At 43.7% G+C, this 14,484-nt stretch overlaps 1 protein-coding gene and 1 pseudogene across 1 annotated transcript; one reads left to right on the top strand and one right to left on the bottom strand.

The window, feature by feature from the left end:
* Window positions 1-263: 263 nt before the first annotated feature.
* LOC143637961 (POU domain, class 4, transcription factor 2 pseudogene) lies at window positions 264-1,448 on the bottom strand (annotated as a pseudogene).
* A 9,293-nt stretch (window positions 1,449-10,741) lies between these two features.
* On the top strand, window positions 10,742-11,862 carry LOC143642077 (testis-expressed protein 38-like). The gene is made up of 2 exons (XM_077110169.1): window positions 10,742-10,778; window positions 11,288-11,862. The coding sequence occupies exons 1-2, from the start codon at window positions 10,742-10,744 to the stop codon at window positions 11,860-11,862; spliced, it is 612 nt and encodes a 203-aa protein (XP_076966284.1).
* The last annotated feature ends 2,622 nt before the right edge of the window (window positions 11,863-14,484 follow it).

Here is a 14,484-nt window from a genome sequence, read left to right as displayed (position 1 = left end):
GTGGGGTTAAAAGGGACAACTTTTCTACAACTTGACAAATCCCACCTTTTGTTTTTCTTTTCTTTCAGAAACCTTTTCACATTCTCTCTGGCTTGAGCTCAGTTGCTCGCTACTTCCTTCCCTCTTCAATCCTCGCTTTCTCTGGATTCACATTTACTGGAATTGTTTCTGGTCACCAAAAGTGGAAAGAAAAGAGGCAGGAGAGAAAGAGGGAGGAAAGGGGGGACAAGGAGTGGGCTGTGCCTGGAATGACCAAGGGTCTCCTATATGCCTGCGGAATATTTCATTTTTTTCTGTTTCTGCCTCTGGTTGCAGAACCAGACGCGCACCACATTTTTCCTAAGATCCAGTTTCTCTGCTATGGCGGCGATCTTCTCCGAGGAGGGTCGCGGCTGGATGGCAAAGTAGGCTTCAAGCGAGCGCTTCTCAGGCGCAGCTATGGACATGCGCTTGCGCTTCTTCTCAGCGCCATTGAAGAGCTCAGGCTTGGTGAGCTTCTCACTGTGGGACTTCTCTGCCTCCTCCAGCCAAGCCTGCAGGATGGGTTTGGGCGCGATCATGTTGTTGTGTGACAGCGTGAGAGACTCGAACCTGCAGATGGTGCTCTGGCTAAGCGAGCCCACGCCGGGGATTTTGAGGTTGGCTAGAGCGGAACCGACATCTGCCTGCATCACCCCCAGCTTGAAGTGCTCAGCGAACGCCTCCAGGTCCCGCGGGTCGGCGTCCACGTCGCTCATGCAGCCCATGTGTGAGGGCAGACCGTGCGCATGGGCCATGCTGAGCGCTGCTTGGTGCATGGGGTTCATGGTGGCCATGTGCGGAGCATGAGCCCGCGTGGACACCACCGCGCCGTCGGGGCCAGCCATGGCACCCAGGGCCAGCCCGGGACTCAGGCGCTCCAGCAGCTCGCCTTCGAGCGCCTGGTGCGGCTGGTGGTGGTGGTGATGGTGGTGATGGTAGTGGTGGTGGGTGCCGGCCAGTGCAGACGGGTGCCAGATGGGTACAGATGAAGAAGAGGCAGCCGACGTGCACGGGATGGTGTTCATGGTGTGGTAAGTGGCGTCCGGCTTGAAGGGGCTGTGGTGGGGCGGGTGGTGGTGGTGACTCTTGGTCTGGAAGACGATGTCCACAGCGGCCAGAGCCTCTGCAAGGGCCAGCAGACTCTCATCCAGCCCGCCAAATACATTGCTCCGTGGGGTTGGAAGACAAGCTCTCTGCATCGCCTCTGAGACCCCGCCGCCTCTGCTGTCACTGCTACTGGAGCAGCTGCTCCGGCCTCCACCGCTGCCAGCATTGCTGGAGCTGCTGGGGGAGCTGGCTGAGGGCGCTGCGGGCGCCGAGGAGCCGGGCGAGGCGCTGTGCAGTGCCGAGTACTTGGGCTCCACGTGCAGGCCACCGCCATGTGGCATGCTGAACGCCAGCTTGCTGTTTGGGGACATCATTATCATCTTCCCGCCCGCCAGGGCACGGTATAGCACTGTTTGGCCCCAGCTGCCGGGACCTTCCAGAAAAGTGTTCGGTTGGAGCGAGAGCCTGGAAGGGCAGTGCAAAGTTGTGCTCAGCCACCGCCGCCTCCCGGCTCAGAACGCCCAGTCACCACTAAGGGCTCCGCTCCTCCGCTGCCTCCACCGCCAGGCCGAGCGAATGCTAGGCTCACCAGATGTTTCCTAAGCACCTGGGAAGTTCAAGAGTTCTCACACCTCACAGAAGACAACTTCAAATCTGGCATTTGTGATTATTCTTCTTAAGCTAGCCTCCTAGTTTCAATTCTTAAGATACTGATATAGGTATAGATGTCTTTTCCTTAAAGAGGTTTGTAATTTTTTGCTGAGAGCCACAACCAAGTCAAGATGGCGCCTGGCACTTTGCCAGAGAGAGTGGTTTGAGAAGTAATGCCAGTGAGCTATTAAGATGATAGAGATTTTTGTTAGCTAATTGCTGTATCTAGATGATGTTAATTGAGTTAAGCTGTGTATAATTGTTAAGATGATGAGGATTGCTGTAACTGGATGATGCTAAATTGAAACAGGCTGTGTATTCAGTTAGGTATAAATACCTCTGCTGTCCTACAATAAAGCACCTCCCGCTGTATCAACCTTCACAAGTTTCTTGTCACCCCCCCCCTCCCCAGTTATTGTGCCCAGCCAGACTTCGGCAGATGGTGGCCAATACAGGGAGCCCCAGGACGCTCGGGGGTAAGTGACAAGGAAAAGCTGCACATTCCTGGTAATAGATAGGATGGGAGTAAATCTGCTCGTTCCTAGAACAGGGCAAGAAGAAGGATGGCCATTTTAAGAAAATGGAGAAGATTGATACAGTATGTTTGTGTCTTGTTTTGTCTTGGTGTGTTGTATTGTCTTTGTGATGAAAATATGGAAGGGGTGTTACATAAATTGTTGAAGGAAGGAGGCACCCCAGTGAAACCAAGTACAGTTAGGGCATACGATGAAAAAATCCCAGGAACTCTAGTCAGAAAAAGGAAGAAAGTTCAGAGGAGGAAAGATTATCCGGGAAAAAGTTGCAACAAAAGGCTACTACTAAATATTTTTCATTATCGGAGGATTTGTGAAGTGGCGCCTTGGCTGCCACATGCGCGAGCCCATCACAGCGCAGCAGGGACTTTCCAAGCAGCGGCAGTGGCCACAGACCTTTCCCTGCCCATCTCCCGGAGAGCGGGATGCCACTGCCACAAGCCCAAACCCAGACCTGACCTGGAGGCACAGTCTCCCGGGCTCTTGCTCCCTGTGCCCGGTGGCAGTTTGAGTACAGGACACTCCCCAGGGCCATCTGGGGCTGCTACAGCCTGCAGCAGAGGACCCGCCCGGTGCCCCTGAAGTTTGGTTATTTCCAATGTCAATAACTATAATGGTTCTCCCACACCTGGATGCTAATGAGTAATGACCACCATTAAGGCCTATTTCAAATGTAAAAAACCTTGAGATAATGTACTAAATTGTTCAGAAGGTTGTTTTTTTAGTGCCTGCTGGAATGCTACAGGATTTTATTTAGCCATCCAGAGTTCCTGCCTTCATCCCAGTGCCGGTGAGGACGAGGGTGGAAAGATTACCAGTGTTGCTGAGCACCGGGCAAGACTGCAGATCTAGCTAGCTGCCTGCAGAACTTACCTAGACTGTGAACTTACATGGACTGTGAGGCTAGCTGCCTGCAGAACTTACCTGGACTGTGAGCTTACCTGGACTGTGATTTAATTAGATACTGCTTTACCTGGACTGTGACAAAAAACTAATCTATTGAGGCAACAAATTGTAACTCGTTCTTTGCTAACATTGCCATTGCTGGTACAATTTTTCCAAGGGCTTCTTACTTGGAGCCATCAATTGGCTTGTTATCTTGGCATTTTTGTATCCTCCTTTCTGCTTGTAACAGATTATTTATGGTGTTTGTGGAAAAACCACTATGGTCGTTATTCACAAGTATGGCTCAGTGTGTTGGGCTGGTAGTCAAAGAAGGGTAAGATTCAATTACAATGGTACCAACCTAAGACAGGAGACTGACGATTTGAGGTCAGACCATCCAATGATGGGAAAGGACCATATGAAATATTGCACAACCTAAAACAGGCATGGTCCCTAAGCCACATACTTGTTTTTTAAATAAAACTAAAAAGGGAAATGCTGAGAGCCACAACCAAGTCAAGATGGTGCCTGGACCTTGCCAGAGGAAGTGGTTTGAGAAGTAACACCAGCGAGCTGTTAGGATGTTGTTAATTGAGTTAAGCTGTGTATAATTAAGATGAAGTAATACCAATGAGCCATTAAGATGATAGATTCCTTATTGGCTAATTGCTGTATCTAGATAATGTTAATTGAGTTAAGCTGTGTATAATTGTTAAGATGATGAGGATTGCTGTAATTGGAGGATGCTAAATTGAAACAGGCTGTGTATTCAGTTAGGTATAAATACCTCTGCCATCCTACAATAAAGCAGCTCCCACTGTTTCAACCTTCACAAGTTTCTTGTCACCCCCTGGTTATTTTGCCCAGCCAGACTGAGGCAATTATTTAGAAAAACCATGGGATTCACCTTTGTCCATGTCCTAGAACTTTCTCATGGTATGGAGTTCAATGATTCTGCAGTTTGTAACTCCATCAGAGCCTTTCATATCTCCAGCCCACTCAAGCCAGCTTCTTCCAGGCTCCCCAATCCCAGAGGATGATGCCATCATCCACCCATTTCCTCTCCTTTTTCTAGCACCCAAAGGATCCCACACCATCAACAAGTCCTACCCATTTCTCTCCAAGCCAGGACACCACCATTTACATGAGTCCCATTAACAACCTCCTCATTGGGTACCTTATCTCAATTTTTTGTGTAGACACTGCCCACACTTTGTACATATTGATAAAATAGTATTTAAAAAGAGATCTCTTGAGCTGGGGATGTGGCTCAGTGGTAGAGTGCTTTCTTAGCATGCTCAAGGACCCAGGTTCAATCCCAGGGCCGCAATAAAATTAAGCAAAACAATAACACCCCCCCCAAAAAAAACAGATGACTTGATTCATCTACATAACACTACAGGATCTCAGTAAAGTCCAATTTGTCCCACAGAACAAAGTTCTATACAAGGGGTTCCCTACCTTACCCTCCAATAAGGGTGGAGCCCCTGCCTGCTGCTACACCCCTGACCTGTATTCACCTTACTTCTCAAGAGAACACACCAGCTGTTTGAGAAAGGGTCACAACAGGCCGATCCTGAAAATTGTGTCTTTGTGCCTCTGTCATCCCCTTTATTCTCCTCTCCCTGATTTGCACACAGCTCACTCCTGACATGTATATTTTAGCTTCTCAGAAGTGTTCCACGACCACACAATCTAAAGAGCCATGAGAGAGTCCCCATAACATGAAATACTATCAGAATAGATCCATCTTATTTGCCTGCTGTGAGAACCCAAGTTCCTCAATCAGGAGACTCAACTGTCCTAGCATGCACAGCCAAGATACAACTGAGGCATTAACTGCTTTATTGGAGAAAATACAGAAACATTGAAGGTGGCCCACATGCCAGGGTAACATTGACACTGGGCCATTCCCTTGGATGCCACTAGAGTAGTGTATTTCCAATGGCTCCACATGGCTATATTTTGGATTCTTATAAACCAATAGAGCTCGTTTCCTTATGATTCATCTGCCACTTGTCTCTAGTTGCTCCAAGTGTCTGGCTTTCTTTAAATGATCATTCTTTCATTTGTCAAAACTAGAAAGTCAGCCATGTCAACTGGTGCTTCCTGGTTTACTGAGCTAAGTTTACTTATTTCTTTGTGCACACTCAAATTTGAGATTGGGGAACACATGAATTGTAAGGCTTAGCACATAATTGACATCACATCAAATGTAATTGATCAATTTTACTCTTTTTACACCAAGTACTACAGATCTAAGACTTCCAGACAATTACATTTTTCTGTCTGAAGACTGACCATATTTTATTTTTATCCAATAGTACATCTACATGTTGAAAACTATTCTAGCCACTTCTAATGCTGGTAGAGTGGCCCTGCTAGAACTGTCTAATGATGCCATATTGCCCCCTACACAGGCACTTGAACACATGGATAATGGATGAAGCAGTCCTAGGCCCCAAAGGAGACTATGTTAATACTGTATACTATGCTTCCTAAATAAGACTTCAGAGAATTTGATTCTAGTAAGGTTAAAAATTCTAAGATTCAAATATGTTTTATAAATAAAATTTCCTACCTGCTGGTAGAGGTCCACAATGCTGGTTTGGCTGCCATCTGTTTTTTCAAATGTATCTCTCGGAGTCTGATCCCAATTGACAGCATCCACCCTGTAGGTTCTGTTGTTGTATCTGTGGTGTAACCCCAACATAAGAGGATATTCCTGACTTAGCCATTGCATACAAAAGTATTTTTAATCCTCCAAGTAATTGGAGGATATATTAATACTCAATTTACATACTGTACAACTCACCCATTTAAGTGGATTAGCCAATGGCTTTCAGTGTATCTGCAGAGTTGTACAATCAACAATCTTAGTATATTTCTGCCTTCACAGAAAGAGCATCAGAACCACAAGCAACCACTAATTTCTACCCCAGTCTACTAACCCTAAGTCAGCTAGAAATCAACTTCCTACCTCCTAAGAGTTGCCTTCTCAAGTATCATGTGGATTGAATTATACATGTAATCTTTCCTGACTTTCACTTAGCTTTATGTTTTCAAGGGTAATTTGGGCTGTAGCAAGTGTTGGTAACTGATTTCTTTCTATTACCAAATAATGTCCTATTGTAACCAGAAGCAATGCCCCATGTGTATAATCCCAGAGACTAGAAAGACTGAGTTAGGAGGATGGCAAGTTCCACACCAGCCTGAGCAACTTAGCAAGACCCTTTTACCAAAAAAAGAAAAAAAAAAAAGGCTGGGACTTTAGCTCAGTGGTAGAGCACTGCCTAGGATGGGTGAGGCCCTGGGTTCCGTATCTAATATCAAAATCTTATATTCACCATGCGGCCAGCGCAATGGTTTCATTAATGAGGTTCTTGGCATAAAAGTTAGCTAGCAGAGATCGAAATAAACACACAGACTCAGTTACCTTTTTCTATGACCAGGTCCGAGACGGCTCCCCTCTCTGGTTCCCAAGTCTAACTGCCTGGTAGGGCAGCAAGGATTACTCGGGGCTAGCAGGAGAGAGAGGGAGCACGCCAGGGAGTAGCCTTTTATTGGGGAACAAGAAATTAGGGGGAGAATTCCATCCAATGAAGGTTGAAGGGGGGCTGCACTCCAAGGTCAGGGTCAGTGATTGGGCCCCTGGGGTCAGTGGTCAGTCACACCCCCACACGGACAGGTTCAACAGGAGAGGGCCAGGAAAATTCTGACACAGCCAGAAGCCTCAGACCCAAACCGGGAGTCACCCAGTCACGTGTGAGAATGGCTCCCGACACTTACATACATACAATGCATACGTATACACACAGATACATACATATTTTCTGTTGGATGGATATATCACATTTGTTTATCTGTATACCAGTTGATGAGCCTTAGGGTTATTTATACTTTTGGTAATTATGAATAATGTTATGGACATTCTAGTACCAATTTTGGAAGGCAAAAATTTTCATTATTTTGCATGGGGCTGTGGCTCAGTGGTAGAGATCTTGCCTACCATGTGTAAGGCACTGGGTTTGATTCTCAGCAAACCACATAAATAAATAAAATAAAAGTCTCCCAACTAATAAAAATATTTTTAAAGTTTTTTTTAAAGTTTTCAGTTCTTTTAGGTATATAACTAGGAGTGGAATTTCTGGGTCATGTGGTGTGCTATCTTTAGTTTGACATTTCCTCAAATAATATTTTTCAAATAAACTACATTATTTTACATTTCTACTGCAATGTAGGAAGGTTGGTGCTACCTTTCCCAAATCCTTACCAAGTTGTTAATATCTGGTTTCATTTTAGCTATCCTCATGGATGTGGAGTAGTACCTTATTTTGAGTCTCACTGGCTGATGATGTTGAACATTTTTTTTATGTGCTCACTGGCCAGAATATCTGCTTTGGAGGAAGGTCTCTAGAGAAAGGTCTACTCAGATGATGTGTCCATTATTTAAACATTGGCTATCTATGTGTTGGGTTCTGTTCTTTCTTTATTCTGGATACATTTTCTTTTAAGACATGTTACTTGCACATATTTTGTCCTTCTCTGTCAGTTGTCTTTCCACATTTTTGACAAGATACTTTGAACAAAAGTTGTTAACTTGAAGTTCAATCTACCCATATTGTTCTTTATCACTGTGCTCTTGGTGTCCTATCCAAAAAGAATTTGCCTAATAAAGTCAAAATTTACTCCTATACCTTTAAAGAAAATTTCCCCTTTAGCTCTTACATACATATAGGTCTATTTGAGTTAGTTCTGGAATTAAATTTGGCTAAACTCTGTGCATCGTGTGAGGAGTCAGGTGGATATCCAGTCACCCCAGCATATAATTGAGAAGACTTTTTTCTCCCTTGTTTAATTATCTTGACATTCCTGTCAAACTAAGTAACTACAAAGATGAGGGCCAACATCTAGACTAAGCTCTTTTACGGTGGCCTGCAGGTCAATCATTGTGCCAGTATCACCCTGTCTCAATTATTGTCACTTTTTAATAAATTCACAGTTGGGAAAAGTGAGTTCTCCAGCTTTGTCCTTTGAAGATTGCTTTGGTAAAGTAAATTGGTTATTCAAATCCATTGTCTTATCAAGGTAATACTTCTTGTGTAGGAGAAAAATTAAGATAAAATGTTCCAATAAAAGTAGCCAATGCATTATACTTAAGTGCTGATTTTTAAAACAGCCTGTTATTCACCCAAAAAATAAAAAGAGAAAAGAAATGCAGAAAAAACATGCTGCTCTGGGCAAGCAGACCCAATGAATGGACATCAGGGACTGAGGGACCGTAGAGCCTAGAGACCCTCTACCAGGCTGTGTAACCAGAAGAGATGAGCAGCAAATAGTTCTTATGATGTATAGTTCATGCTATTTCTAGTCCTAAACTTCAACCTTCAGTGACTCAACAAATATAGGAACATCTTTTATTTGGGAAGAAGCAGTAATCAAATTGATGATTGTGTAATTTTTTTTTAAAACTTACTTTGTAAAAACAACCCAACGAATTCTTTGAATACTTTCTCTTTGGTATTTCTTGCATTTTTTTCAAATATCTTCATTACAAAATCATAAGTAGTTTCCATTCAGAGTACTTCATGGCTCAGGTTGGCACAGAGAGTACGGCTGTTTTCATATGGAAGAATGGAAGGAATATAACCAGACCAGATTTCCAACCAGCAAGCAGAAGAAACTGCAGGACAGGATGAAGGGCAAGCTCTGCACAATAAGCAAAATGTTTCAGGGACTGAGCTCTGGGTCTAAAATAGATACAAGTCAACTGGTTTTGATTTCTTAATTTTAGCAATAATTTTATATATATATATATATATATATATATATATATATATATATATATATGAATGTAGATATATATATACATATGTACACATATATAGATACATATATATACATATAAATATATGTAGACATACATATGTATATGTATTATATATTTTATATTATACATATATTATACACAAACATATATATGCACATCTCAACAAATAATATAGATGTATAAAATAAGTAAAATTGCTATTAAAATTTTTTCAGAGAGAAAATAATTTTCAATTTTTAGTTGATTTAGGCTTCCTACATTGTTTATTCAATAACTGAATACTGGGGTCCATCCCTAATATCAAAATCTTATATAAATATAATTTATATATATACACACAAATCCACACATATTTTCTGTTGGATGGATATGCCCATTTGTATATTTATATATCAGTTGATGGACAGAAGTTTAATTACTTTGCAAGCAAAGGAAAAATGCAAGGGACTCTTGTCCCAGAGGCTGTGATTCTGCACATCAGGGGGAACAAAGTGTTTTTAAAGATGTGATTTCAGGTGTGCCCGGTCCTATTTCACTTCTTAATCTGGGATATAATCATTTTCTAAGTCTTCTGCTGCCATCTCCAACTCTGAATTTCTTCACTCCTGTGGTGGGTGTGTGCTCAAGGACAGATAACTGAATGGGGACAAAAAGTAATCCTGTTCCAGGTTAGGGATGGGGGAGAAGGGGATGGAAAATATGTTGATTTTAAAATAAGCCTCAGTGGCAGAGCATCAGATTAATTTTTTCAGTTTAATTTATACTTAACTGAACTTTAGTTGTTCATGGTAGGTGAGGTATTATTTAAAAGGGCATCACTTTTATACCAGTTCAAATAGAGCAACTTTCTAAAAATAATATATTAAATCTGTAGAACACTATATTTTCCACTTTATACAAATTTATAGTTGTTGAAATCAATTTGATTCCTGTCCCTGGGACCAATTTGTTTCAAATTTATCTGCTCCAGAGTTCTAGAAACTGGGAAATCAACTGAAAGAACTATTTGTATCAGAGTTGGGGAGCTGACCACCTGGGAGGATAAGGAGGTGTTCGGTGGTGGAAATGTGGTGAGTGACACTCCTGAGTGAAGCAGCAGTCTGAGCCAAAGTTTAGAGGGGAATAAGCAGGGTCTGTGGGAATCTGGCATGCCCAGGGCTGAAAGGTATATGACAGGTGGGGAGGGAGACGGAGCTGGAAAGAGAAGCAGATCACATACAGGGGAGATCCCACAAGACCTGATGATGCCCAAAAAACACTTGTTGAAGAAACAAAGCAGAGATGGTAGGAGCCAAAGGAGGAGGTTTGTACCACATGGTTCTTCTAAGTCATTTTGTTCCCTGACAACTGGGTAAGACACTTCTTGAGGGTAGGGATGTCCAATGCTCACTGTCCTCCCTGCTTCACTCCCCACTGGAAAATGGCTCCCTAACAACTGAAAACACAAGTAGAAGCTCCTGAGGGTGTAAGGACCCTTTCCTGGGAGCTGCCTGTGAGTTCACCACACAAAGTTGGGAACAGACAATTCTATGGTGGACCAGTCTTTCATGGAAGACAACATGCTCATGAGATGTCATAAGATGGAGTCCCTTATTCCATCAACTGCCAACCACTCTACAAGCACCAGCCCAAGAATTCCTGATGCTCAGAACCCAGTGATCTCATCTTTAGAGAACAATGGGACTGGGCCTTCTGGGGACTCCCATTGGTGGGCAGAGTAGTGGGTCAGTTCACTCTTTGCAGAGCCCTAGGCCTGGTAACCAGAGTGAACCTTATGGATTCGCAAAAGGAGGACATGGGCCTCCCTGGTCGTAAGTACACCCAGTCCTTGTGAGTGTGAGTGACAAACTTTCAGGGAAGACCCTTTGCATGGACGGGGAGGGGGAGGGGGGGCTGCCTGAATGGAGTGCTATTTAGTTAAGAGACAGACTCCTCTAGGAAACTAAGGACTCCTCAAAGGCAGAGACCATGTTCTGCCCAAGCAGAAAAGATACAATTGAGGTCCTTGCCCTTAGTGAGGCTTCTTGGTCTGAATGACTGCATGGGTCCTGGACTGCGAGCCAGAAGGCCTGACTTGAGTCTGGGCAGGTCTGGCCCCTCTACACCTAGTGTTCCTTATCTAAAGAAGGCTAATGGGGTCTCTTATGTGCCCTGAAAATATAGCTTTGACTGAATCAGGAAATTATTAGGCATGTCTTTGAGAAGGGTGGGAAGGAATGAGAGGATGAATGAGCCAAATCCAGGAGAGGAATGAGCACAGTTCAGGTCCCAAGCTAGAGCTGTCAGTCAGCTTGCCTTTTTTTTTTTTTTACTGCCTCAGCGTGGGTCCCATGGTACTTCGGATTGTTGGGGCTCTGCACCGTGATAACTGGTGGCAGCATGCTCGTACTCCACTGGAGGAAGAACCTGCGGAGGAGACAGCGTGCCCAGCAGTGGGTGGAGGTGATGAAAGCTGCCACCTTTAGCTACAGCCCACTGCTGTACTGGGTCAACAAACGACGCAGATATGGCATGACGGCCACCATCAGAATAGATCCTCCCCGGGCTCTTGCCTATACTGATATTGAACTCGAAATTCCGGATCTTCCATCAGAGCCGCACTCCCATGAAGACAGGCCTCATGCCTTCAGAGGCAGCAGCCCTGAGGCAGAAGCCCCTGTTACCCTCCAACCTGCTCTGGTGGTCCCACCGCAGCCCTCACCTAAGGGGATGCCAGAGCGCCAGACCCCATCGCCCTTCCCGATTATCTTTCCAGAGATCCCCTCTGCCCCTCCCCTCCGCACCCTGAACTTTCCTCGCATGCTACCCCACTCGGCCTCCTACCCCTTTATCAAGGCTCCTGAAAGGCAGGTCCACTTCTATTCCCTTTCTGCCCTGGAACAAGGGCTGAACTGACCCAATGTGTAGACTTTTACTACAGGGTTGAAGCCTCCTCTCACTGAAAGGGAGAGTTTCAGGGGCCAGGTATTAGAAAAAGGAGTCAAAGACTGTGATGCTGATACACAGGTCATAACCTTATAGATGTTACGTAGTAAAGTTTTTTTGAAAAATCAGAGTCATTGCATCTCATTTGCCAGTAAGAAGGCAACATCCTTCCCCAGTGTGATGGTGGCACAAGTCTCACCAATACAATGAGAACTGGAGGCTGGCTCTGAAGAGACACATTGAGCCAATAGTTGTGGATGAGCTCAATTCCCTCCAAGTATTCAATGTGTTCAAGACCCTGGGCTAGGTCCCCAAAGGCACTGCTCTTCTGCAGGATGGGAAGTAAAATTGCCACAAGAGTAACAGTTGCCAATGGCACACGGCTACAGCAGTCCACAGTGGCTACGCCACTGGCCAAGCAAGTCATTATGAGGTCAGTGAACCACACCACACTATGTGCTGACTGGGTGATATCTATGATGTATCGATTCTTAGCTGGTTTTTCTCTACATTATTTCTAACAGAACAACACTGCAAAATGGTTATTATGATTTTTCTTTTACTGATGAGGAGACAGGTTCCAAGGTTTCTTTTTTGTTATTTTCTCTGAGCCTCTTCTCCCATGTACATCTGCCTGGCATTACAGTTCCTGCTCTTTCACCCCATGGTATCCCTTCCCTAATCACATCTTCTTAAAACATCCTTGGTGAATGAATGCTTCACTGTGTGTACAGGGTCATCAGCTTGGCCTGCAGATTTGCTTACTGGAAGGGCTGATGGTAACCACCTAATATTATATGGAGTAACACATCCAAAAAGTGTATCCTAAGATATCCATGGCTACATGAAAGTTGAGTCCCCTGTCATTCTTCTACATGGGAATATTAATAATTTTTAGACTTTCTGGATAAGTTAAAAAGGAGACACAAAGATAATTATGAGATATTTGCCCCAGTTTAAAGATAAGAAAACCTGATTCTGTCCCAAAAATTTTTCCCATTTACTCTAAAAATGAGCAAAACCACTTACCATATTTCATCTAAACTTTAAATGTACATGGCCCTGAGAGAAGTGCCTGTTTTGCCTATTTTGTGGTGTGTGGTGTGTGTGGTTGTGATTCTCAGAAGTTAGTAAACATGTAGCCAATTTTTTTTCTTCTCCCCCCCCGTGTGTGGGCTGAAGGGCTTAGATCCAGCAACTGCAAAGAAAGCCTGATTCCTATCTATATGACCTCTAGCAATATATTTTAAGCCATTTTTATTTTTTAAAGTTAAGTGGAACCATTTCTTCCTTGTGTAAACATGATCTTCTATTGTATCTCAAAATAAAAACAGGACTAAGCAGATCTTCTCTGGAAGAACAGGGGCAGAGGTTCACTTCTCCCTCTCCTTGCCCCCTCGTCACCTTGCCCCCTTCAACTCTGCAGAGACCTAAAGCCCCTGACATATAGTCTTCACTGCTTCACACTCAAGACTCTAATTCTGAAGGTAGATTCTAGAACATTAATTTGTGCCAATGATCAGTTAGCCCCTGCTTTCAAAGGAGGAGAGAAGCCATAAATATAAATCAAAGAAGATTTTCTTTTTCTTAAGAATCAAGGGAATGGGGGGAGGCTTTGTAAGACACAGTGACAAAAAAAAATGTTTTATTCAGATAAATTAAAATGGCTATCACTGATATGAAATGAAGCTCAAACTGAGTTATAAAAACCTTGAATTCACACCCTAAACTGAACCAAAATTGCTTATATGTGACCAAAATAGCTCCACTAGAACAAAAGTAGATTTGCATTACTTCATATGGGAATACAAGTTAGGTTAGGTTCATATAATAAAAAATACACTCTCTGTAAAATCTCAGGATACCCAAATGTGTTCTGGTTTGGATATGAAAGAAACAAAATCTAGTTGGTGTTGGTAAACAAGCCAATGAGATGCACAGCAAGCAAAAAGCTGTCAATAAGAACTATTTGACAGGCCACTGATCCCATGGGAGTCAAAATTCTCCACTGTGACCAGCAGGGCCAGCACAGGGGGGTGGAGGGTTATGTGCAGCAATGCAAAGAAAGGAAACTGCAGTAGAATGCAACACAGCCAGCAGCAGAGGAAGGGTGTCCACTCCTCAGCTTTGTTGCCTCACACCCATTCCTGGGTGCCAGGTACATTACAGCATCTTGAAGCCAGGCACTTTATTCCTCTGGGAATTCTACAGGACCTGTTGCCTCTCTGAATAACGGAGAGGCTCTTTAAGTAAACATTATGATGCCAGATTTTATATATATATAATGAGAAAGCAATGCTTTGGGAAACTAAAGAAAGAAGCAGTAGGAGCTGCCACACAGAATAGCTAAAGGATTGCAAATGAAAGCCAAACTCAGATCACTACCCAATCTTTCTCAGAGAGCTGAGGATGTGGCAGTTGATGCTTGACTATAGCTCAACACAAGGACTAGGCTGGGTAAGTGAGGACCCCATACAGATATAAATCCCACATTTACAGTAAGTAATTGGTTTCTGGGGCTTGTAAGCTGGTCTTCTTAACTAGAACAAAGAAAGTTGACATAACGACCTGTGTCTGGAGACATGATAGTTT

Source organism: Callospermophilus lateralis, chromosome 1, assembly GCF_048772815.1.
Source record: "Callospermophilus lateralis isolate mCalLat2 chromosome 1, mCalLat2.hap1, whole genome shotgun sequence".
NCBI lineage: Eukaryota > Metazoa > Chordata > Mammalia > Rodentia > Sciuridae > Callospermophilus > Callospermophilus lateralis.
This window is presented reverse-complemented; position numbering and strand designations above follow the sequence as displayed.